General features: G+C 38.9%; 1 protein-coding gene across 1 annotated transcript in view; it reads left to right on the forward strand.

Moving 5' to 3' along the window:
* The window catches only part of LRIG3 (leucine rich repeats and immunoglobulin like domains 3), a 68,226-nt gene that overhangs the window by 37,699 nt on the left and 3,466 nt on the right, over nt 1-27,061 (forward strand). The window contains exons 4-18 of the mRNA XM_042470418.1: nt 6,105-6,239; nt 10,720-10,863; nt 12,279-12,422; nt 12,638-12,781; nt 13,198-13,341; nt 15,282-15,362; nt 16,595-16,666; nt 16,903-16,974; nt 19,259-19,422; nt 21,935-22,255; nt 23,258-23,539; nt 23,660-24,112; nt 24,313-24,480; nt 25,557-25,700; nt 25,808-26,083. Coding sequence (XP_042326352.1) covers nt 6,105-6,239; nt 10,720-10,863; nt 12,279-12,422; nt 12,638-12,781; nt 13,198-13,341; nt 15,282-15,362; nt 16,595-16,666; nt 16,903-16,974; nt 19,259-19,422; nt 21,935-22,255; nt 23,258-23,539; nt 23,660-24,112; nt 24,313-24,480; nt 25,557-25,700; nt 25,808-26,083 — 2,744 coding nt within the window. The remainder of the gene's footprint in view (nt 1-6,104; nt 6,240-10,719; nt 10,864-12,278; nt 12,423-12,637; nt 12,782-13,197; nt 13,342-15,281; nt 15,363-16,594; nt 16,667-16,902; nt 16,975-19,258; nt 19,423-21,934; nt 22,256-23,257; nt 23,540-23,659; nt 24,113-24,312; nt 24,481-25,556; nt 25,701-25,807; nt 26,084-27,061) is intronic.

Raw genomic sequence — 27,061 nt, forward strand, 5'->3', positions numbered from 1 at the left:
TAAGTACTAAATTTAAGTGCCAGTGAAGATATGATAATATAAAACCTCCCCCTCCCCTAAGTATTAGCATTTTCAGTCCTTATTATTAGATAGTATTGGAAATTTGAAATAGTTTTGTAGCCCCATCTGTTTACCATATTCCATTAAGCAGGAAACAAGTAGGCAGGATCACTGATAATTCTGTAACACTCATCTGAGGGGAAAACTTGCTGTTCCTCTTACCTGTTGATCTGAATAAATAGGATTCTTCACCTTCTTCATATCCTGGGATGCTGGAGAACTGTAGGCCTAACTCCTGGTTTGGAAAGTAGTGTTTTTCAGCCTTACCATTGGCAAATAAAAGCAACAGTAAATGCTTTATCTTCCTCTGTATAAAGTGAAATTGCCTCCCACTTCCCATTTTCATTTTGAACCTCATGGGTCTTACCATCCAAGCAAGCTGATTCCTTTCTTTATTTTGTTGATAATTCTGTATAAATTATCCAAGTACTTCATGTTAAAGAAACATTTTTCAGTGACAGAATAGCATGACTTTATTAAAAACAAAAACAGATGTGCATATTCTGCCACCACTAATATACCAAAATAAAAAACAAATACAGTAAATGTAGGTTGTGTTAATGATCAGGGGTGTAGCTGGCAGGGAGGGGAGGGGGAGCATTGCCCAGCAATAAGAATTCTGCCCCCAGTGAGATTTTCCTTCAGACTCAAGATATCTAGCATTGCAAAGAGAGTAACACTGAAAATTGTTTGCACCTGGAACTCTTATATTTGCCTGGTTCTCATTCATTGGCAGTTTTGCCTGCACCTTTTCTTTGAATGCCTAGATTGTATTTCTGAATATTTGATTGGCGTATTAAGTTGATGTAATGCTTGCAATTTGAGGACTGAAAAAAATTTCATGGTGGGGAGATTCTTATGAGGAACAATGTCCTCATGTTGCTCCCTCTCCCATAGCTATACCCCTGAATGATATTTTTGGGCTCTCATTGGTTCTCTCACTGGTTTGTTAGTTGTTGTTTTTTTAACATGAACACATTTGCTATTCTAACTGATTGTTAAGGATCAATAGTTTCCCCTACATTTCAAAAACTGAAAATTTCAGAAAGATCGATTCCTAACTTTCAAAATCCTAAAAAAGATAGGGAGTCTTGTTTGTAATATTAGCACACAGGCAGGTAAAGGAAAAAAACACACTCTTCTCACATTTTATTTCTCATTTAGGTAATGGATATTTGAAAATGTCTTGTGAGAATTTTTTTTTTTTTTTGCAGACAGGGAAAAAATAGGTCTTCATTATACTTTAATTTCATTGAGGAAAGGGGGAAGAAAGTGGGAAGGATGGGAATAGAAGCACAGCGTTCTTCCTGCTTTCATCTTTCCAAAAATGCATATCTCTGTTCTACACACGCAGCTAGAATTCTGGAAGGAGTGGAAGCATCCTTGTACTTTCTCCTCTTTAATTTCACAGTTGGCAAGTGTAAATTCTGCAGTGCTAGCAGTATGGGGGCTGCAAGTTCAGACGTTTTAAAGTATGCAGTTGTGTAGTGCAAAGGCTAGGTGTTAATGCAAACTGGCATTTGAATTGTTACAGAAAGTGTTTAATCAGGAAATATTTGAAATGGAAGAAAAGTGAGAATGTCATTCAAATTGGTTTTTGGCTTTGTTTTCTTGATGACTAAGGGGGGATACAGACGGGCAGCTCCATGGCACCTGTTTTTGCCCCTCATTGGCGCTGCACCAACCACACTATGTGGCACCAACGTGTGCCCTAAAAAGAAGCCTTGATGCCACCACTTCTGGCGAGCGCCGTTTGGGCGTGCGGACATCCGTGTGTCATCATCATATGTCTCATGTGGGTGGGGCTGCGGCAAGATGGTACATAGACGCTGCTAGTAGAGCTGGGTGCATATGGACGCACAGCCCTACCGAGCCCTAAAATCGGCCCCAGCACAGCACTTTGTGCCAATCTGTTTTGGGCCTAACATAATAATTTAAATCAGTCTACCCTGTATGAACACAGAAAAATCCTTAGATTTGTGCTACCTGTTTGTGTTGAAACCACTTGCATAGGCACAATGGGTGAGGAATGGGGAGAGAGCCTTCTCCATGGTTGCTCCCAGGCTGTGGAACTCCCTTCCATGGAAAGCCTGGTTGGCTCCCACTCTCCTGTCTTTCCGCCAGCAGGTGAAGACATTTTTTATTTAGGCAGGCTTTCATAGTTTAATTATAGAGTTGCAGTATAAGAAATGATATGCTCTATGTGTATGTGTGTATTATTTAAACTTTTGAAAATATATTTAAGTGTTTTATGTGTTTTAGTTGTTTTCGTCATCTTTTTAATAATGTTGGTGTTTAATTCCTTTTTAACTTTTGTAAATTAATGCTTTAATTGGATCTTTTTAAATTATTGTATGAAGGCATGGATCCCATTTTGGGAGAAAGGCAGGCTATAAATGCAATAAATAAATAATATTTTGATTCTTCTGAAGCACTTTGGAAATTGTTAATACTGAGTTTCTATTAATGAACACACACACACAAACAGTCACTTTGCAACAATGAATGTTTGAAGATGGCTTTGAATTTTGAAGCAGTGCAATTTTTAATCTCTACCAGCCCAAAGAAATGATAGGTCAACATCCTGTTGCTTACAGATAACTTCTTAAGATTTGATTTCTTTTAAAGAGTGGATAATACTAGAAGTGTGCAGAAGACTGAAATATCCTCAAGTGCAATTTTTGAATAACCAGCAACAAAATGTAGTATAGTTTAATTACTTTTATTACCTTTGAACTGTATTGAGATGTAATTAAACCACTAATCTCTTGCCTGCTGTTAGTTAACAAATGAATGCGCTTTCTCCTGCAATCCCACAATAAAGCTCCCAACAAGATGTTATCTGTAGAACAGGCTGCCTAAACTAATTTGCCACATAGTTAAAATCTAATCTAAGAGTAGGATTATTCAAGTCCATTAGGAACTGCTAAACTTCATGATACAGAGACTATTATCCAGATAGTTGTAAGAAATTTCTGTTTTATGGAGCAGTGGTGACACAAAGACTGCAGTGTGTAAGCACTCTCCCTCACTGAACACTTTCACACTGCAATTTAGGAGGCGTGCAGTTCAGGAAATTGCTGGCTTAGGTTGAAGCACAGTTTTACAGCAAGAAAATTTTTATTTCTCACTCAAGTAATTGGCAGTTTTAGTACCTTGTTAGTAATTACTTTATGGACAAACTGATGTCTAAACTAATGCCTCTTAGACTTGTTATCTGTTATCTAACTTTGCCTGTGTTGCTAATAAATCTGACACATGGATCCTCCTGTGATATTGGTGAAAGATAATTTTTGTTTAAGTAAGAGTTAAATTTAAAATAGCTACTACACTAACCAGGCAGAAGACTGAAACTTGATGCTGAATTAGAACAATGTCTGAGGTGTAACAAAATCTCAGTTCTTTTTCACACATCTGGTGTGAGGGCCAGTTAATCCACAACTTCTGGCTTCTTTTTTTAGCCAGATTTTTGGTTTTAATGAGCAGTAGTTAATCTCAGCCTTCCAACTTCCCTTAAGTGCTTATAAGGGCACTACAGTTGCCAGATATCCTGTTTAAAACAGAAACAACTTATTTCGAAGGAACAGTAAGACAGTGTGTTCAGAAAACTCAAATAGTACAATTTTAGGAGAATTGAGGGTTGTCAAATTAGCTTCTCTATGTGTTCAGAAGAGAACATGATAACTATACTGTGATCCTTTTCTTTCTTAAAGTCTTTGTGTCTCAGATATTAGACGAATAGGTAGGCTTGGAACTGGCACGTGACAGAATTGAGCAAATTTTTTATTATTGATCTTCTTTGTACACAGAACATCCTTGAAATTGGTATACAGTTTTAAAATCTCATAATCTCAAACTGAAAACAGTCACTTTGATTCTTTGTGTGTTAGGAAGTCAGAACTGCAAACCATTATTCTGAATTGACCACAGTGCCTTGATCTGGCATCATTCTTGAGATGTGGGAAATTTAACACAGTGACTTGTAGCTGTCTGCCACTGCTTTCACAGTTATGGTGAATATAGAAGAAAGCCCATCAAAAGGCATTTTGCAGATGGACCCTCAAAACCATGACAGATATCTCAGCCAGGACTATCAATTGTTCTGGGCTTTGGCCAAACTTCCAGGAGACATCATTATTCTTCATTCAGGATGTTTCCTGAAATTATTTGGAAGAAAGAAAAGATGCAAGAGTGCAAACCATGTGGCCCATAGGATGCATGTGGTTTCCCAGGTCCTAATTTACAGCTCTTCCTAGGGGAGAAAAACACACACCCAATTCTTCTTTTTTTAATATATAATTTTCTTTTGTGTAAGAGGGTCTCCCATGTACTCATTCCTTAACAGTCAGTTTGAATGTTCGAATTGTAGAAGGCTTTTAAAATCTTCTTTTATTGGTTATTTAGCTTCTTAATTAATTATTTATTATGTATTTATTTGATTTCTATCCTGCCTTTCTCCCCAAACGGACCCAAGGCAGCTCACAAATAAAATCTAAAATATAATATAATAAAATAATTAAAATATCATCGAAAACCAGTATAAAATTATAGACATTAAAACCACACTAAAACCATGGTATCCACCCTATATAACAACACTAAAACCGTGGTATCCACCCTATATAACAAACACCCAAGCCGCCCCATGATTATACATCAAATGCCTTAATTATGTCACTATTCTTATTGGCTCCCAAGCTTACATTGCCTATCTTATTTCAGCCCTTAATTCTGCTACTCATCTTGTTCTCCTTGCCCAAATGCCCATATTATGATCAAACGTCTCATCCATTTTTTCTGCCTCATGTCTCTGTTGCTTTTCATTGCAAAGATCTTTCTTGTAAGATTCTTCATGATCCAAGATAGGGAGAGGTGGGATACAAATAAATATTATTATTATTCTTCCTTCTTAGCTGTCCTCCTTGAATTTCTCCTTATATGTTTTTTATATTCTGCTTAATACAATGTCTTGGCTAGGCCTTCTTTTCACTCAGAGCTCTCTTGTCTTCTGTGATTTGCTCTGACTTCCCCCTTTGCTTAGAAGCTTCTGCTACTCAATATCAGTCTTTGTTCATATCTCCTCTTACATATGGTGTGTGCCGTTTCTGCTCACTCTTCCTCTATTGTCATGGTTCTTTGTATATAATACTTTCCCTCCTTCCCTCCTTCAAAATATTTGGCTTGGTTAATCTTTCATAATTTTTATTGAAATTTGTGTAAAACTATCTTCTTGCTTGCACTTCCAATTAATTTCCTACTATAAATAGGAAGTATTAGAAGCATCATTTCATTTTCTTAGATCAGTAATTATATTGTTTAGCTCTTTTTATTCTTTTATTTACTCTCTTACTCTTATGATTGCTCCATATAGTGCTACACAGTTTTTTCTTTCCTGCCAAGTCCTCTCTCCTTTTGTTCGTTTGTTCTTTCCTTCTTTTTTTAAGATTGTGAGATTATGGGCAGGAGTGCCTTTTGGTTTTGTAAGTATCCAATCCATATTAGGTGATTATATAAATAATATATGATGATTAAATATTTTCTAAACCTACCTGGTCTGCATGGCACTTTCTGTTGACTCTTAATCGCTTCCAGATTGTGGTCCAGCATCTGTTTTTTCTGTTTTTCCTTTTATTTATATAGCTCCCTTTTCCAAATCTATTTTCATAATCCACATTGGAGATCATGTATGTTGGGGGGGCACGCACGCACACACACACACCTTGAGTTTCTTTTATCTGAAACGCTTGGAACCAGAAGTGGAATTCTGAATAATGGAGATTCAGCGTGTGTCTATGTGTGTGTGTAGGCACTGTTGTAAAAAAATGACGGAGCAATGTAATGTATACTATATATAAATCTAAAAAGCTACCGTATTGTATAGTACACTGCTTTAGATACTTTATGAATATTATTTTGCTGTTAGTCAACCTGTTTTCATATAGGGCTGCTTGAAAGAAAATCAAGTGTTCAAGAAATGTAGTTATTTTTTACCTTGTCTGAAAATGCATTTGTATTGACTGCTATATATATTTTTTTAAACACAGGACAGGCAATAAGATTTCAGACATTCTGCCTGAGCACCTGAAACCATTTCAGTCTCTAGAAACTTTAGACCTGAGCAACAACAACATTTCTCTTCTTAAGATGGGAACATTTCCACCTTTGGTGCTCAAGTACCTGTAAGTAAAAACTTTTTAAAAAATAAAAAAGGTTTTAATTTGATTGAAATGTTCTTTGCACTACATTGCAAAGATGTATCTGAGGAAGTAGGCTCAAATCTACAAAAGCACATGCTACCAACTTCTGTTTTTCAGTTAGTTGCAAAGGTGCTGTAAGATCCCTTTGCATACTGATTTTCTAAGCTAACAAAGCTGTTTCTTTGAATTCTACACTATGTTGTTGTTGTTGCTGTTTTGTGCCTTCAAGTCATTTCAAAATTATGGTGACCCTACGGCAAACCTATCACAGGGTTTTCTTGGCAGGAGTTGTTCAAAGGGGGTTTGCCCTTGCCTTCGTCTGAGGCTAAGAGATTGTGACTTGCCCAAGATCATAGAAACATAGAGTTGGAAGGGACCACAAGGGCCATCCAGTCCAATCCCCTGCCATAGATGAATACACAGTCAAGGCAGATGATCATACATCCTCTGTTTAAAAACCTCCAAAGTAGGAAACCCCACCACCTTCCAAGGCCTTGTGTTCCACTGTCAAACAACTCTTAGTGTCAGGAAGTTCCTCCTAATGTTCAGGTGCAGTCTCTTTTCCTGTAGTTTGAATCCATTGCTCTGTGTCCTAGTGCTCATTCCCACTTGCAGTTTAAATCGATTCCTGATTCGCCATTGCTTTGTGTTGGAAATCAATTCCACACGGTCCCTAGTTCCTATGTAAAAGCTTTTTTTTTCATTGCCCCATTATTTTCATTACACTGGTACCCCGGGATACGAATGCGCCGCGTTACGAAATTTCCGGGTTACGAAAAAAAATCCATTAAAAATAATTGTTCCGGGTTACGAAGGTTATTTCGGGTTACGAAAAAAAATTTGGTGCTTTTCGGCGCTTTTTCGCACCAAATCGCGGCTTTCGCTATTAGCGCCTATGGGGCTTCGGCTTGCGAATGCTTTTCGGGTTACGAATGGCGCCGCGGAACGAATTAAATTCGTAACCCGGGGGAGCCCTGTACTATAATTGCTTCTTTTTTTGGCACAGTTGTTGTCCCACTAGTTGTGCCGCTTCAAAATTCATGTCAATCATCCATGACGTAAGCAGCAGCCCGGACTTTTGACAGGACGGGGGCTGGGTGCCAGGGGCGGAGGTCTCGCTCCCAGGGGGCGGAGCTTCTGTCCCCCTCCCCCCCCCCGGCATTTGCTGGCCTCAAAGGGTCCCTTTGGGAATCTCAGAGACCAGCAAATTGGCTTTGGAGGACAGCGTGCTGTCCTCCAAGGACTGTTTATCTGCCTCTGAGAGTCCCTTTGGGGCTGTCAGAGGCCAGCAAATAGTCCTCGGAGGATGGCGCCCAGCGGCGGGAGCCGTTGGGTTCCTTCCTCCGGGGTTTTCCGGCCTCTGACAGCCCCAAAGGGATTCCCAGAGGCCGGCAAACAGTCCTCAGAGGTTGGTGCCCAGCGGCGGAGCCGTTGGGCTCCCGCTCCGGGTTTTGCCAGCCTCTGAGAGTACCTTTGGGCTGTCAAGGCCGCCAAACAGTCCTGGAGGACAGCTCCAAGGGACCCGTTCACTCCAAGGAAAGGGTGGCCGAGGAGAAGGGGACCGGGAACCCGTCCCAGGCCCTTCTTTTCCGCCTCTTCCTTCAGCTGAAAGGGCTCCATGGGGCCCTTTCGGCAGAAGCGGAGGGAGGCTGAAGGGAAGGGCTTGGGCTTTCCCTTTGGCTCTTCGCTCCGCGCTAAAGGGCTCCAAGGAGCCCTTTAGTGGGGAGCGAAGGGAGGCCAAGGGAAAGGAGGCTGGCAACGCGTCCCAGCTCCCTATCCTTCGGCTCTTCGCTCTGCGCTAAAGGGCTCCATGGAGCCCTTTTGAGCAGAGCGAAGGGAAGCCGGGAGGGAAGAGGGCTGGGAGGAGGAGACAGGCGCATGCGCGCCTCTGTCGCCTCCTCCCAAGCACCATTTTCTGGCTTCCCGAGAAACAGCGGGAGGCTCGAAAATGGCAGAGAGGAGGTGGAATGGGCACACGCCCGTTCCACCTTCTCCCTCGCCCCGTGCCTGGCGAAATGGCGTCGCATGCCACCCGTGGCACGTGTGCCATAGGTTCGCCATCACGGCCCTAGGCTCTAGAGGAGCAGAAAACAAGTTTCCTCCATCTTCAGTATTCAAATATTTAAACATGGCTGTCATGTCATCCCTTTCTCCAGGCTAAACATACTCAGCTCCCTAAGCCACACCTCAAAAGGCATGATTTCCAGACCCAGATCACCCAGTGGGTTTCCATGGCTGATCAAGGATTCAAACTCTGGTTGCTAGAGTCATAGTCAACCACTATGCCCTGCTGTCTGTCATCCTTTATTCAAAATGCTTGGGAGTAGAAGTATTTTGGATTTCTTTCTTCTTCTTTTTTCAGATTTTGGAATATGTGCATATACATACTGCGACCTATTTGGACTAAATAGGGTTTTGTATATACCTTTTAAGTGTAGCCTGGAGATAATTACATATATGTTATTTTTTAATAATTTTGTGCATGAAACAAACTTTGTATACATCGAACCATCAGAAAGCAAAGGTGTCAGTATCTCAGCCATCCATATGAACAGTTTGGATTTTTGGATATTTTAGATTTTGAGGAATGCTCAACCTGGAGAGAGAGATAGAGTGAGAGAGAGAGAGACTCATATAAAAGGTTTTCTTAAATTATAATACATTGACTGAAGAGGGTTCAATGAGGAAGAGAAAATCTGAAATGGGAGAGGGTGAGCTGTCTCATCAACACTAACAGTATTTCTGCTAATGTTGATGATGAAAAGACCTTGAATGGTTGAGTCAGAAGTAGGCTAGGATCCACTGGATTCAAAGACTTTTTCTTCCTGTAAGAGGACACTATATTAGGTCCCTCAACTATGTTTACCAATACAGTTACATAGAAAATACACACACACCTTTTTCCATTACCAAATACTGTTTAGAGGCTTTGAAAGCGGTGTGTGTGGTACTTTTAAAACAGGAAAAATATTTTTCCATAGTAAAATGGGCTCTACCTATCGATGAGCTTCTGATCTGCAAATTTGACTGCGCACAGATTGCCACATCCCATATTATTACATAACATAAGGCACAATTGTTTGTGTTTTTTAGCATGGGGATGGGGAGCAGCATCAAACCCTTGCCAATACAGAGGGCCTGCTGTGTATGTTATTTTCTAGCAAATGAAACAGTTTTATCCATCATCCCCACCAACACAGACACACATTGGATTTATATTTGAGTAAGGATTCTCATACAGTCTATATTAATGAACATAAAGGCTCACCTTTACCTTTTCAAGGTAAACCTGAATCCTGAAGCTGATGAGCTTTTATGTTTAACAATTGGATATGAGCAGTACCAATATATGGCAAGGTCAGTGTATGAAGAAAGTAACGATCTATATAGGGCAACACCCTCAGTTCTCACAGGGATCCGTTCCGGACACCCCTGCAAAAACAGAGGCTTGTACTTATTCAAGTCCCATAGGCTTGAATGGAGCGCACTCCGTACGCACTTCACAGATGCGCGTGCCAGGAGTGTGTGCCACTGCAAATAGTGGAGGTAACTTCTGCATACATATTCAAGAAGGAGTGACTGTATACTATTGGATAGTATAGTACAGTGGGCCCTTCCCATCCATGAGGTTCAGTTCTGGAGGCCCCTGCAGATGGGAAAAATGCAGAAGCTCAAGTCCCATAATACATAGTGGACAGAGATGTGCACGTACCAGTGTCAATGCTCCTGCATGCATGCATTGCCATTGTATAATGCCATTTGCATGATGATCAACGGGTGGGATGTCCATTGATATTGAGGGTCCACTGTATACAGATTTTTTCAAGCACTGTCAGTGACATTATTAATGCAAACAACAATGTATTTTAATCAATACACTGATTGATCAGTCCTTTTAATGCTAATCTAAGTTTTTTTCAGGTATTGTCAAAAGTGATAGATTTTTGTTGTTGTTAACAGATAAATAACTCCCATTTCCCATTTAGTGTCTTATACATTCTCTTTGAATGTAATAATTTGTATTTCTATTATTTTAGAAATTGTATTTGTCTGCATTTTGTTTTTGTAATGTGTTCTTCATTTCCTGTGAAACGGGACAAGCTATACATTTTTTTAAAAAAAAAATAGTTTGCTGAAAATAGTAGTCAATCTTTATAAAATTATAAATCCTGGAGACTAATGTAGAAAAACTATTTCTTAAAAATTTCATTGTAATATTTTCAGCTGAATTTTTAATTTATTCAAATATCTTTGAATCTTAGAAATAACATTTCCATTGGATAAATATCAGTGCTTCCCTATGTCTTGAGAGCCAGCCAAAGTAAACTTTAGGAGTGGAAGATTAAAAGTGCTTGTTAAGTGTTTCCAGTCAGAAATAATAGTTACAAGGTACTAGAAATGAGGTATTATTATACAATCTTCCAGCATTTCCAAGATGTTAATTCTGTCATTATTTCCACAGCCACATTAATAATAATCGAATAGTCTCCTTGGAACCTGGAACTTTTGACAATTTGTCTAGTACACTCCAAGTACTAAAACTGAACAGGAACCGAATTTCATCTATTCCTCAAAAGATGTTCAAACTCCCCCAACTCCAACATCTGTAAGTGAATCATCTAACTACCTAATTGTTTTACATTAATCTGACAGTGTTTGAACATCAATGCTGATGATAACTACATAAGGGCAGGGAAATTTCTGACAGATCAGAAGCACAATTCTTGTGATTCAGTCTTGTTCTAAACTCTTATGTCAGTTTGATGTGCTTGCTTTGACTGGAGAGGCTTTCCTCTACTTGAAACCTTCCAGATGTGTTGGAATTCAGATCCCATCATCCCCAGCCAGCATGTTCAAAATACCTGAAAAGTATAAGGTTAGGAAAGGCTTTCTTGGAATAATACCCGTAGAGTGTTATTATATTGTTGTTCATTATTTTGACTCGGTGCATTAGAAAGTTGTGGTATTTCCTTTCCTTCTTTCTCTGTTGTTACTTGTAAAGTATTCAACAGTTTGATAGAGTGATCTGGCTCTCCTGAAGAGAGAAGCTGTCCTATGCGGGTGTATCCCAGCCTGAACGTTTGCAGTTAGTTTGGTTCCCCAGCCCTCTCTGAAAGTAAATTGGCCTCCTTGCTGCTGTGATGCCTTTGGGAGGCAAATTTGAAAGTGGATGCTCTGAATGACTTTAGCCCAGGAAAAATGGGGTAGAAGAACATCAAGTGGTCATGAAGCAGCCAGGTTAAGCTGGTGTTCAGGAGCTCTTTTGAGGAAGACATTGCTAAAGAGCATGAATGGAAAGAAGTTTGATTTGCAGATATAAAAATGTTGATCTGAGAGTTAGCCTAAAAATAGTAAATGATTGAAATGGGATGGACAATAGATGGACTTGTGCAAAGAGAAAAAAGAATGACATTAGAAGAGAACCAAAAGAAACCAAGGACAGAAAGGTAATAGGCTAAAAGCCTTCTTGGAGTATGGAAGAAAGTCAGTGTATGAGGAAAGAGGAAGATGAAGTGGTGGTGGTTAAAGATTGGATGAGGACACACAAACAAGACAGGATTGTAGCCACTGGAGTGTCACAGATTTTTAGTTGCAAGTAACACAAAAAAAGAAGCTAGGAAGATTTGTTGGTTACATCCTGAGGATAGAGCAAAGCAGTCTAGAATGGACACGTGTGTGTACATTCACTATTGGAAGGCTGTGCTTATTTTAGAAACTGTGTACAGTGGTACCTCGGGATACGAAATACCCAGGTTACGAAATTTTCGGGATACGAAAAAATCCCATTGAAAATCATTGTTCCGGGTTACGAATGTATTTTCGGGTTACGAAGAAAATTTTTGGTGCTTTTCGGCGCTTTTTCGCACGAAACGCGGCTTTTCCCCATTAGCGCCTATGGCAATTCGGCTTACGAAGGCTTTTCGGGTTACGAAAGCGGCCGCGGAACGAATTACTTTCGTAACCCGAGGCACCACTGTATTTATTTTTGCTAACTTGGGATAAATATTTTTTTTTCCTCAGAGAAATGAACCGCAACAAAATTAGAAAAATAGATGGGCTTACTTTTCAAGGACTCCCTTCTTTGAAATCATTAAGAATACAAAGAAATGGACTAGCTAGGCTCATGGATGGAGCTTTCTGGGGATTGAGTAACATGGAAATACTGTAAGTATATAGTTCCATAGACTTCAAGGGAGAACCTTTCTGAATTCTATGGTTAATTTGCTCGGTTTAGGTAGCAATATAAATGTATAGATGATCAACTTTAAAAAAAATTGGTTTATGTAACCTAGAGAAACCTCATGTCTTATGACATGAGTGATCACTATCTTGTTAAAAAAATATAAAACTTGGTATTTTTTTTTTTTTTATATGTGCAGGCAGCTGGATCATAACAACCTAACAGAGATTACCAAAGGCTGGCTTTATGGCTTGCTGATGTTACAGCAGCTCCATCTTAGCCAGAATGCTATCAGCAGGATCAGTCCTGATGCCTGGGAGTTTTGTCAAAAACTCAGTGAGCTGTGAGTAGTGGTTTTGTATTTTTAAAACTTTCTTCCATTTTTAAGACTAGGTTACAAACCAAAATATGACCACCTTGTTACTGGTCTGTGATTTTTTCTTTTTCTTTTCTAGTAACAAAGTTTTGACAATGACAAGGTGTGTGTGTGTGTGTGTGTGTGTGTGTATGTTTCCAATACAATTATAGTTTGCTGTGAGTTTTTTCCATTCTTTGTTAGCAGCTCTGCTTGGCCTTTGTGAGTGTAATTTTCACATAAAAGCCTATTTTGCAATAATATTATGCATAATGGAAAATGTTGCTCAAACCTATATTAAAATTAATGGGGATAAAACTAATTAAGGAATAGCTTTGTGTTATGTTTGAATGCCTTATTAATGTTGATTAAAACAAACATTTCTCCCCTTCTCAAACTCACAGGGACTTAACATATAATAATTTAGCAAGACTAGAGGATTCAAGTTTTGTTGGCTTAAGTCTACTGGTGAGGCTGAACATTGGGAACAACAAAGTAAGCTACATTGCTGATTGTGCCTTCCGGGGGCTATCCAGTTTACAAACCTTGTAAGTTATTCTGAAAGGGTTAAAAAGAAATGTATGCTATGCTGAAGTCTGTCTATTTTAAGTAGGTCTGAGAAGCATGTGAAAGAAGGCCGGGTGATAAATGCATATTCGTTTTCATTTCTACAGACCCTTTTTTTAATTTGAACCAATCATAGTCTTGTCCAGTTCTTCCCACAGTTGCTTTCAGGTGCAGGTGACTGCTATAAACTTTATTCTTGTAACAAAAAAAATCCAGAAATTAATTTGGTGCCGTAACAGTCATACTGTATCTCTCTCCCTTTCTCTCTCTCTCTCTCGCCCTCTCCCTCTCCTCTCTCTCTCCCCCTCTCCCTCTCCTTTTCTTTCTTTCTTTCTTTCTTTCTTTCTTTCTCTCTCTCTCTCTCTCTCTCTGTGTGTGTGTGTGTGTGTGTGTGTGCGCGCCATTTTAAAAAGTGAGAAAGGGACTAAATGAATTCATGATCCTTTCGCAAAACTGCAAGCATTGTATGAAACATGCTACACTGTAATAACATCCTGTGTTGTCACGGTATAAAGGAGAATGGCAGCTCCCTCTATTTGATCTACTCTGTGAACTCTGTCTTCTGTATTGAGGATTATCAAGTGTGTTATGCTAAAAATGTTGTGCTGGGACATCAGATATCTTGAGTTCAAGTCCCCACTGAGCCAGGGAGTATACTTAGTGAATTTGGGCCAGCTATTCTCTTTCAACCTTCATAGGGTTGCTGTGAAGATAAAAAAAGGAAGAGTTGCATACATCATGCTTATTGAAAGAAAGTTGGGATATAAGCATAGTCAGTCAATATTTGGCTACCTCAGCACTTGCCAAGATGTAGTTCATTGCTAACAATCTGGGCAACATTCCAGTGATCATTTAAGGCTATTTTAGTGGCTGTTCCATTAAGTGTTCCAGCTCATTCTGGGAGTGATTCTGTTCCTGAACACTTGAAACCAACCCTTGAAGCAGTGAATGGGAACTGCTTGCATAAGGAGATTCTGGATACCTCCTGATGCAAACATGTAAAATATACTGAGGTTATGCTGGCATAATGTCACAACAGGATTTTGGTCTCTAGCTCTGAATTTTACCTGTTTTCCTGGGAACTATCTTACATAATAGACATAGGTATATAGTAGCTAATACAATGAGATTGAAGAGAACAGTATTGGGTAGAATGGCTAGATATTTGCTGTGGAGGGCTTTATTGTTGTTTTATCCAACACTGCTTAACAGTTTGTTCAGCATTCTCGAGATATGCGTGCTGAGGTTTACAAGACACAAACTCCACTCTGTGAGCTTCTGCACTGGGCTGATAATTGTAGCATGTACAGTTCAGGATAGATTTCTGATCTTTTGAATTCTGTTGCTTCAGTGCTTGAAGACTTTGTTCATAGCTTCTTTTCTAGCAGGAAGCATCTTGGATGTATGAAATATTTTCTCTTGGCTATAATTCATATTTATTGGCACAAATTTTAGCCACTAATAATGATAATAATAATAATAATAATAATAATAATAATAAATTTTATTTATATTTCCAACCTCTCCCTGCAGATCGAGGCAGGATTTTATTGATTATCAGCTTTCTTAGCTATTTGTCCATACCAAGAGGACTCACAAATTTTTTTAACAAAAAATCATATTAGTAAAAGCAATAAAATTATGATGTAACAAGATAACATAATAGAGACCAGTACCATTGGGTTTCAAATGTTTTTTTGAAAATGCATAAGGCTCACAGAGGTGCCTATGAAAAATGACCTCTGATGGAGAGCTTAGTGGAATTAATATATGTTAGCTTTCTGTGTTTTAATTGGGTAAAACATTTAGATCAGGTGTTGTTGGATTCCTAACGTATTCCTTTCTATGAATTGAATTGCTGTTATTATTTTAAATGTTATCTGTCACTTTTCAAATCTTGCGTTTAACTTTCTCACTTTAGAGATCTTAAACGAAATGAAATCTCATGGACAATTGAAGATATGAATGGTGCATTCTCTGGACTTGACAAACTTAAATGGCTGTGAGTATAACTTTACTACTGTATATAAGTAAAGATGGGGATTTTCATTTCAGTACACCTAGGAGCATAAACATGAATTGCCACAAGTATTTTTGTTCTTTCAATTCCCTTAGAGAAGAGACCATACATTTAAAGACAGACAAAGAATTATTTTTGTTCTTCCAGTTCCCTTAGAGGAGTGACCATAGACAGATTTAAATACAGAAAAAGGAGGGGAAAATATTTTTTTTAAAAATCTGGAATTGCAGTCTGCACTCTAAATCAAAATGACTGTCATCTAGCATTAGCCAGATAGAACAGAACTGAATAACTTTGGTGACAGATTGCACCATACATTTTCTCATTCGTTTTATTTGATGAAGCCATTTCAAAAAATCCTTAAATATGAACCCACTGGTAGTCCTAGTCCCTTCCTTCTAATCCTCAGCGGGTCCACTTTGATTGAGAGTGCAGACTGAAACTCCAGAAATTTCTAGTAATGGGTATGTATACAATAATATGAATAATAGATATTATTTTATTTTTAAGAAATTATGTTTTAGAGGTGATTTATGTGTTAATAATAAATGTTTTGTTATTTATTTTATAATAGCCCCTGAAGAAGGCCAATTGGTGACAAGGCTGAAATTCATTGGGCTTTTTAATAAATAAAAACCTTTTGGACCATCATACAGGACGTGGGACTTGTCTTCTTATACTCTTCTGCTTTAAATTGTTGGTCACCCTAGGAATTTTTGTTTTGACACAATGTATAGTGGAATAAATAAAATAAATATTACCTTCTTTTGAAATTAAACATAGTATCATAATTTTTCCTGTAGGATCAATTGAAATTAAGGAGAGTCAGGTTGTTGAAAGCCTGGTCAAGGATAGCATTAGATAAGCATGTACCAGAAATGCTTTCATTAGAATGTAAAGACTTATTTCAGAATGCACAGATGTGAAAATAAGAGATGGTTAGATCTATTCCTAAAATAAATGCTTTGTTTTATCAAATTATATACGTTAAACATATTTGAAATGCCTTCATCTCTGTAGCTATTGAACCAGAAGGCATGTATAGATTTAGGGGATGAAATAACTTTGTGGCAGCATAAGGGCCTAAAAAGCAAGCAGACGTGGTGCTGTAAAATGTTCCTTAAAAGAAATTATCAAGAGACTTTCTTGCAGGGTTCAAAAATGTGGCACCTATTGTACTGCATCTGTTACACATTATGTATTTATATTCCCAGGCTACTCCAAGGAAACAGGATTAGATCAATTACTAAGAAAGCATTTTCTGGTCTGGATGCACTTGAACACCTGTAAGTAGTTGAAAATCATATTTACTGATACAGTTGCTGACATGTACAACAATGTTTATTCAACATAGGGTTGTTTACTTTAATCTGTAGCTCCATGAATTCTGCTGTACCTTGTAACTATGGTCTGGGAAACCCCCATGTGCTGCTGGTTTTGTTTAGCTGTTTCATTTTGTTTTTCCGGACAGAATTTGAGAATTTGCTCTTAATTTGTATTATTTTTTCTCATTTCCCCCCAGAGATCTAAGTAACAATGCAATCATGTCAATTCAAGGAAACACGTTTTCACAAATGAAGAACCTTAAAGAGCTGTAAGTATTTCTAGTTTGCCTCTGTTCCTTTAGTACCTTTTCTTATATAGTAGTATAACAGTTTTTAGAAAGTTATGAAAACAAGCTGTTGACTGTTTTTGCTGGGTTTTTTGGGCTGTGTGGCTGTGTTCTGGAAGAGTTTATTCCTGATGTTTTGCTAGCATCTGTGGCTGGCATCTTCAGAGAATGCTAGCATGGAAGTGGAAGTGATCCATGCCAGCATTCTCTGAAGATGCCAGCCACAGATGCTGATGAAACATCAGGAATAAACTCTTCCAGAACACGACTGCATAGCCCAAAAACCTACAAAAAACTATGGATGCTAGCCATGAAAGCCTTCAAGCCATTGATTATCTGAGAAAAGAATCATGTATCTAGAGGAATTAAAGTATTGTGCAGTCGGTCCTCGCCTTACGCGGGGGATCCGTTCCGGATCCTGCCGCGTAAGGCGAATTCCGCCTATGCTCGAGCCCCATTGGAAAAAATGGGGCTCGTGCGCGGCGGTGGGGCAGGGCGCAACGGGCGCGCGCGCCCATTCAAATGAATGGGACGCTCCGCCCCGCGCGGCTTGAGCACGTATGCTCAAGCCGCGTATGGCGCGCCCGCGTATGGCGCAGGCGCACTGTGCTTCTAACAAGTTCCTACTCAAGCATAATATTCCATCAAAACAATTTCTACACCCACCTAAAGCAAGGACACTTTTTATCAAAGCAGATCTGAACATCTCTTCACAACATGTGTATGTTTGCTCAGCCATTAAGTGGGATACTTAACAAGGGGGTGGATTCACACTCAGTTTTTTGTCCTGAGCAGATGCCAATCGCTGCACTGATGTAGATGGGCTTGTTGTTCCCATTACCTTTTGGGTTTATGAATCTCTTCTCATTTTAACCCTTGTGTTATTCACACATGCCATCGTTTCGGGATAAAATGGAGTTGCCTCCATTTCCTTGAACAATACAGAGTGATCCAAATCAAGTTGGAAGAGTACTCACACTGCAAAGATGCAGATTGATGTGGATCTTTCAGGAAAGCTCAGAAAAAAATATCCCAGGTTAAGTGGGGGTTTTGGTAGCCCTCCCCTCCCAAAATTACACTGAGTGCATTTAGGACAACTGTGAACACCAAGGAAATAACCCAGATTATTTTCATAGGGTAAATGGAGCCAAGGTCTATATTTCACCTTCTGCTTGGAATCATTTTTCTTCAACCCAATCATAGCTGACAGAGACAAGGAGCTCAAAACAATGAGGTTAAAAAGGGGGAAGTTCTAGATTTTTCTCCTTTCCCTGCACATTCTGTTTAACATGAAAGGCTAATCTTCCTCACTTTATAGCCCAGTGGCCAAGTACATCAGGCTAGACTTGCAGTAAATTAGGAGGACTGTACCAACTGCTATCCCCAACTTCTGTATCTTTGTTGGACCCAACATGTGCAGGTCTTATAACCTGTGACTGTCAACTTTCCTCCAGTTTTTTTCCAGAGGGCAATTACAAAAAGGTCATACATGCTTCACTGGCATTCATTTTTCCACTCCTGTGAAAGGATGTCTTAGGGAGGAAGGATACTGATCCAGTAACATGCAATCATATGTACTTCTGGATGGGTTTGCCTCTGGGTAAATAAACTGATTAAGTAGTAGGCATAATTCTGGATTAAATGTAACATTAGCTTTACTTTAGAGTAGAGTGGCTGAAATTAACGAGACTTGTTGGTGAGAATTTAACTCTGACTGATTTCCATAAGTTGTGTAGAATTAATGATGGATTTAGCCCTGTTTGCTTTTCAAATTCCTTTATGAACAAGTAATAGTGGGCAGATGTTTTCGGCAGACAACAGTGTGTGGGAGTTTGTTGACAATATCTGTAAAGTTTTCTTATTTGAAAAACTGGATTAGAAATAAGTCCTATTTTAGGCATAGTCAGTAGATATTTTGCTATGATGAAAAGAGATCCATAAGACTCTTTGGGCACATGAAGCTTTTTTCTTTTGCTATTTGGATCCTGCCTAGTGTTGTGTGAAATTTAGTTCTCATACTGCTAAGTATTAAGTATTTTATATTTTTGGTATCTAGTTGTTTTCTATGAGATAAAAGATTGAATAGTATGCAAATCAAGTAATCAATACCTTGCATGACTCCATAAGATTTGGCTTAATTTTGGTGTTTCCTTATGTTAGTACCCTGTTAAATTCAGTTTTGCTTCTTTCTTAGAGTAAGACTTGATTTAACATTGCTTGCCACTCTGAAGGTTTGGATTTTCTTTTGAACTGTTTTGCTTTCTAGATACCTAAACACATCAAGTCTTCTGTGTGATTGTCAGCTGAAATGGCTACCTGGGTGGCTTGAAGACAATAACTTCCAGACTTTTGTAAATGCCACTTGTGCCCATCCTCAGATATTAAAAGGAAGAAATGTTTTTACTGTCAGCCTAAATGGGTTTGTCTGTGGTAAGTCAAAAATCCCATGTTTTTAATCATTGACACAATGGTAAAGTAGGGAATTGCTTTACAGAAAATGTATCAGGTTTTATTACCGGAACTAGAAGGGTTAATTTTTACATTTTTTTGTTAAAATACTCCTTTTCATTCTTTCCTTATGAACTCTGATCTGTGGATATTTAGAGTTTGTGGTTTCATTTCAAATAGGGAATGACAGTTTATGACTTAATTTCATGTGTTGCATACTTACATAGTGTGTACAAAGGAAATATCAGTGGTTTGTGGTGACAAATGCATATGCTTAAAATACGAATACCACTTAGGTAAGCACAGTTCTAAATAATCTGGCATAGTTTGATATGTTTGGACTAGTGCGTGTCCAGCTTGAACCTGTAGCACAGTCTGTGTAGTTCTTACACAATGGTACATGCTTACTGAAAGAAACTGATTGAAATACAAAGACTTGGGAACAGAAACACAGAAGTTAAAAGAATGGTTAGAGCCAGTGTGGCATGGCATTCGAATCCCAACTCGGTTATGGCAACCCACTGGGTGACTTTGAGCAAGACAACTCTCTCAGTCTCAGACGAAAGCAGAGGCAACCCCCCTTTGAACAAATCTTCCCAAGAAAACCCATTGATACATTTGCCTTAGAATTGCCACAAGCTAGAAACAACTTGAAGGCACACAACAACCAATCAGAACTGTGACTTGTTCTGAAGTGCTCTAAAATATAACTGATGAAACAATAGAATAGGAAGCATGATTGACACAATTAATGGACTTGGAACTGAGCTGCAAAAAATCACTTATACTAAAGAGAGTCATGCTTACAAATGAGCTGAAGTTGGAGACACTCAGCTGTTGAGCACCTCAACAGCTGAGCAGTCTGCCTTCTTAATCATTTTGAAATAAATACCTCATGTCTAATTGAGAGAGTTACTATTTGAATTAATCTTATTACACAGCATATACCAGGAATAAGGTGGGGGGATCAGTTTTCCTTAGTGGGCTGAGCAAATTTACTGAATTGAATAAACATTTCTTGATGTTCATATCCTAGTTATCATTTTAATGTTTCAGTGGGAAGTGCCGCCTAAAGATATATTTGAAGTCTGGAAATAGTGTGCTACTTAATTCTCAGATCTTGCAGCTGAATGGCCGTAATTCAAATACTCATCCTTGCATTCATTATAATGATTGCTCAGCAGGAGAAAAATACCACATGCCTTTCTAAATTTAATGAAAACAAGTGTGTGTGTGTGTGTGTGTTTAGAAGCTAATTCAACATGCCAGGTTAACATTCTGGGAAGAAAAGAAGCTGAGAAAACAGACAAGGAGGATTCTGACAAAGAGGAAAATGTATGCTTATAGGTTATATTTCAAAATTGATGTAATTTGTACTTCTCAGAGCTATCTAAAATACTAAATTTCATACCCAAAGGCAATTTCTTTCAAACTAAAAGTGAGTGTTGAAACGTGCCATAACACCTAAATATAAAATAATCTTACTGATTTACTAGTGAACTTGTAAATATGACCATCACATTTTATGTAGTAGAAATTGGCAACTAGTATGCCATGGATGCCAGAGTCACTACTCTGCCTCTCAGCAGCCCAAAGAGGTGAAAAAGCAATATGGAAGCAAGAGTGGCTGAACCAATGACAAAGAGTGCGTCTACGCTGTAGAAATAATAGCATTTGACAACACCTTCACTGCCATGGCTCCATCCTACTGGATCGTTGGATTTGTAGTTTTGTGAGGAATCAGTATTCTTTAGCAGAGGCCATGAAAGACTTTGTACAATTACAAATCCCAGATTCTATAGGATGGAGCTAGAGCACTTAAAGTGGTGCGAAACTGCTTTATTGCTACAATGTAGGTGCACCCAAGGTATCAGACCAGGGAGATGGCTATGACACAGAACTCCATACTTCCCACTGGAGGCTAATGACCAAAGGTAGAGAATCTTTGGCTCACCAAATGTTTTGGCCTACATTTCCCTTCAGCACCACCAGTCAGCTATTGTCCGAAACATACCTATAGCCAAACTCTCTTGTGTTCTGCTAAGGCTGTATCTGCACTGCAGAAATAATGCAGTTTGACACTGCCTTCACTGTCATGGCTCAATGCTATGGAATCTTGGAATTTGTACTTTGTTGTGGCACCAGAGTTCTCTGATAAAGAAAGCTAAATATCTCACAAAAATATAAATCTCAGAATTCCATAGCATATTAAGCCATGGCAGTTAAAGCTGTGTTAAACTGCTTTATTTCTGCAGTGCAGATGCAACCTGTCCATTACTTAAAAAAATTCTTGAAGAGTGTAATTTACAGATTGTAAAAATGACATTATATAGTTATTTGATTAAAAAAAAAAGCCTATTCGATTCAAAAATAATACATAGTAAAATTCATTGGCAAAACCTCCAGTTTCTCACTTTCCCCCTCTTTCTGTTACTCTAACACAAAATAATGGGACCTTATTCCTGTTTGGTTTTATTTGCTTTTATATTTGCAGATGATTTTCCAAAGCCACAAATAACTGTCCAGCCTGAAACTCAAGCAGCAATCAAGGGTTCAAATTTAAGTTTTGTATGTTCGGCAGCCAGCAGCAGTGATTCTCCAATGACTTTTGCATGGAAAAAAGACAATGAGCTGCTGCATGATGCTGAGATGGAGAATTATGCGCATCTCAGAGCACAGGGTGGTGAAGTGATGGAGTACACCACCATTCTCAGGCTACGCAATGTTGAATTCAGTAATGAAGGGAAATACCAATGTGTCATTTCAAATCACTTTGGCTCGTCCTACTCTGTCAAAGCTAAGCTTACAGTGAACAGTAAGCATCTTGAATTTATTTGTGCATTAAACAAAGTCTTTGATATAAAATTTCACCTCTTAAGTTTTCATTCAGAAATTCTGAGTAAATGATGTTGTGGTGCTCTTCAGTGACTAGATGGACTTAAAAATTATATTTTGAAAGATAAAGCATGCACATACATTATCCAGAATCCTGTTGAGCTCAGTGTAGTGTGTTACAACTGGCCATTCATCACTCCCCGGACTTATCATAGGGACACTGCAGCCTCCCTCATATCCATTTCATGGTTGGTGGAAAGCAGAAGGAGAAAATTGGAGGTACATCTGACCATGTTCCCTTAGCCAAATGTGAAATGATTACATCATCTGCCAAGGTCCTACAGAGTGCTCAGTGGATGATGTAATGATTTCATGTCTGGCCATGGTGATGCTTCTCTGAACCCTCCTCCACTCCACCAACCCTGGAATAGCTGTATGTGTGTTGGGGTGTGTGTGCTGTTGTATGGTAATTTCAGAAGAGAAAGTGAATACTGCCTTCCACATTGACCCACAAAAACACATACATAGGTGGAAGGTTGTCTTACCCTTGTATATGCCAAGAACAAGAGGCCATAAAGCTGAAACTTTATTTGATTAATCTGAAGTGCTTAACAGTGGTAAATGGCTACAATCTCCTGGGGTTTTTTGGGGAGGGGGGGAAGGACAGAGGGCAGAATTCACCATGAAAGCAAATACGTACTCAGCTGTACTGTGTGTTTTTAAGAATGTGTAGCATGACTAATCCTGTACTAGTTAAATTCTGGAAGCCATATACTGCTCTAATTATGAGCTTTCCTAAGATCAGATCTTAAAGGTTACTTGCATTTAAAAAAGTCTAAACCAAAGTCTACACCAAATTGAACTGAATAACTGAGAAAATAGTGGAAAACAGTCTTTTATGCATTGACATGGACATTGAGTCTTCTCACACTATATAGGCATTCTGGAACCAACTGATGGTATTAAATTTCTTCTATTTTAGTGCTTCCTTCATTTACCAAGGTGCCCATGGACCTTACAATTCGTGCTGGAGCAATGGCACGATTAGAATGTGCTGCTGTAGGACACCCAGTGCCCCAGATTGCTTGGCAGAAAGATGGGGGCACTGACTTCCCAGCAGCACGCAAGCGACGCATGCATGTGATGCCTGAGGATGATGTTTTCTTTATTGTGGATGTCAAAATTGAGGATACTGGTGTTTACAGCTGCACAGCTCAAAACACTGCTGGAAGCATCTCTGCAAATGCAACATTGACAGTATTGGGTAAGATGAAATGTTACTATATAATGTCATCTGGTGTTCTAAACTTTTGTCTTTGATGGTAAACCTTTCTGGAAGAACTTTCTGGAAGTAACAATCATATTTTTGCTTGGTTGGTTTCAGAAACACCTTCATTTTTGCGGCCCTTATTGGACCGAACAGTAACGAAAGGAGAAACTGCAGTCTTACAGTGTATTGCCGGCGGTAGTCCTCCACCACGACTGAACTGGACCAAAGATGACAGCACTTTAGTGGTGACAGAGAGACATTTCTTTGCTGCGGGAAATCAGTTGCTCATCATTGTGGACACAGATTTTGAAGATGCTGGGAAATACACATGTGAAATGTCTAACACTCTTGGAACTGAGAGAGGCAACATTCGCCTCAGTGTAATTCCTACTCCTACCTGTGACTCTCCTCAGAATGCTGCTCCATCCTTGGATGATGATGGATGGGCCACTGTGGGTGTTGTGATCATAGCTGTGGTCTGCTGTGTGGTGGGCACTTCCCTTGTGTGGGTGGTCATCATATACCACACAAGGAGAAGAAATGAAGATTGTAGCATCACAAACACAGGTGTGTAAACTGAAACTTGGCACAAGACAAGCACACTCAAATATGTTTGAGGTTACTCTGCATACGTTTTCATCCTGTCTTTTGACTCTAATTCAGGAGAGTGAATTGCTTTTCAAAACTGTCTGTCTCTAGCTTGTTTGCTTTAAATAACTGCAAAGAATCTTGACACTGATACTTTATGTATGTTTCTTTAATCACAGATGAAACAAATCTGCCTGCTGATATTCCAAGTTATCTGTCATCCCAGGGAACTCTAGCTGAAAGACAAGATGGATATGGGTCATCCGAGAATGGAAGCCAACATCACTTTGTATCATCTTCATCACCTTCCATGGGAGGATACTTTTTACAGCAAAGGGACAGTAGTGGTAGGTATTTAACATGCCAGTTGTATGTTCAGTGGGACTTATTCCCAGATAATTGTGAACAGGTTTGCAACCTAAATTTTTGAAATATATAGCACTGATGTCTGGGATGAAATGTCTCTTGTCCTTAACTCTCAGATGCAGCTTTATGCCAGATGCAGTCTGGAGTTGGTAAATTCAGTTAAGGAACAGCAATTTGATTATTTTTATATTTTGCATTTCTTGGTCAAAAGTTCTTCCTCCAAAAGTTTTGAAATGTAAAAATAATGGTTTGTTTTTTTTTTTTTAGCAATCCTAGTCTATTGTAGATAGTGACAGATAGATAGATAGACCAGCCTTCCTGACCTTTGCCCTCTGGGCCTGCTAGACTACAAATCCCATCTCCTCAGCCAGTATGCCTAATGGACATTTTATTTGGGGATTGTGCAATGTAGTTGGACACTACAGGTTCTGCATATGTTGGTAAACATTCATACTTTGTTTCCACATGTAAAACACTTCCAGGAAATGACTTGGAGATTCTTGTTCTGTGTTTTATTTCATTTTTATTTCCCACTTAGAGCCAAGTTTTTCAGAACATTGGTCAGTGATATTAATAGTGTGTAGATTGCTGCCAAGTGCCTTCAGCATGGGTGCCAGCTGAGGCCTTGCTGCTGACAGAGACGTTCTGTTTCTTTCTTTTTTCTTTTTTCCAACAACAAACAGAGGTCTCTGTTCCAGATTAATGCTATTTCAAGTCTTCCACATTCCAAAAGCAAAGTCTGTGTTTGCTGTTCTCCCTGACTGGTTCTCTGAGACACACATGGGAAAAAGAGATTGTATAGCAGCCACTTTTTCCTACCAGTCTTCTAGGTCTTAGTACCGAGTTGAAGATCCTGTGCATGTGAGAAGTAAATGTACATACCCAGAAAATGAGTGTTTGTGAATAATGAACAAAGCAGTAACTGCAGTCTTTTGGTTCTAGATCTTCTGATTTACCCACATAGCATGCTAATACTGTATTGCTAAAATTCCCCTCCCTCCACTTAACAAACACAAACATTCTGCACATCCTGATGTGTCCTATATTTGTTTTAAAGGAATTTGTCATATGGATAATTGCAGTGAAAATGACATTGAAGCTGTAACAGATCCATTTTTATGCCATTATCTGGGAATGTCAGGAAGTATATATTTGAAAGGGAATGTATGTGGACCAGATGTGTTTGAAGTATACCACACAGGTAATGTATATGTTTTTTTAAATAGTTTACTTTTTTTTCTTTTTGGATGTTTCCAGAATTTTTCTCTGAAGCTAATCAGGTTCTCGTTTCATCTAATTTTATTTAAGGGTGCACTCCAGAGCAAAGAACAGTGTGTATGGATGTTTATGATTCAAGCTGCTTAAAAAGGAAGGAATGCTATCCCCAGCCTCACCCACCTGAAGATCCTTTTGACCAGTATATCAGCATTTCTGGAATCCACACTCCAAGCACTAAATTGCTTCCTTCTGTTTGCACCCAAAGTGAAGAAAGTGGAACAAAAATTTCACATTTAAATGTGGATGTGTGTCATTTTGAGAGAAATCAAGAATCATCTTCTGGTGCTACAAGTGGCACTTTCATGGGTATGTTTTAATGGTTGATTAAGGTGTAGTGTAATGGTATAAGTGTTGGACTAGGACTGTGGGAAACCAGAGTTCAAATCCCTGCTTAGCTGTGGAAACCCACTAGGTAATCTTGAACAAGTCACACCATTTCATTATCAGAGGAAGGCAATGGCAAACCTCTAAATAAATCTTGGTAAGAAAACCTTATGACAAAGTTACCATAAATCAGAGTCAGCTTGAAGGCACATAGCAACAAAAAAAGCTAATAATCCTGACGGCATTTAATAGAGAGGGAGCCCAATGGAGCATAATAGAATTTGCTTCTGAGTAAGCATCATAAGAGTATACTGCAAAGCAGGAATGGGAGTGTGTAACACTCCAGATGTTCCTGGACTGCAACCCCTCTCATCCCACCCCATTTGCTCTGCTGACCGGACCTGATGAGTATTGTAGGCTAATAATAAACTAATAATAGATGCCACATGTTCTTTACTTGCTCTAAAAGCTACAGATGATGCTTTTGAACAACAAACTGATTGTTTTGCTTAATTAGTTGTGCCAATATAACTACTTTTCCTTGGATAAAAAAAATGAAGTTAGAAAAACTGATGATCCATAGAATAAAAGAGAGGTTTATTAGAAGTTATTCCAAAGTTGGTTAAATAAAGCAGGGATCTGAATGTCACCCTTCAAGTGTTGTTGGGTTGCAGATCCTAGCAGCCTTATCCAGCATAGGTCATGGTGAGGAATGTTATTTGGAGGACTTCAGGATTCCCATTCATGAACTAATGGTTGGATTTCCCTGCTGTGCTCCAGTGAATGGGGAGCACAAAGCAAATAAAGGTGATTGAGCAGCTGCATCTGTCCCTGGAAAATGCATAGTAGAGCTGTTTATCTTCACTATCATTTTTATATTAGGCTGTTACCTCCAGTCCAACAGCGTATGTCTGTAGCAGCCAAATTTGCACAATTAGATGAATAAAGTTACTGAAATCT

Source organism: Sceloporus undulatus, chromosome 5 (genome assembly GCF_019175285.1).
Source record: "Sceloporus undulatus isolate JIND9_A2432 ecotype Alabama chromosome 5, SceUnd_v1.1, whole genome shotgun sequence".
Classification (NCBI taxonomy): Eukaryota; Metazoa; Chordata; class Lepidosauria; order Squamata; family Phrynosomatidae; genus Sceloporus; species Sceloporus undulatus.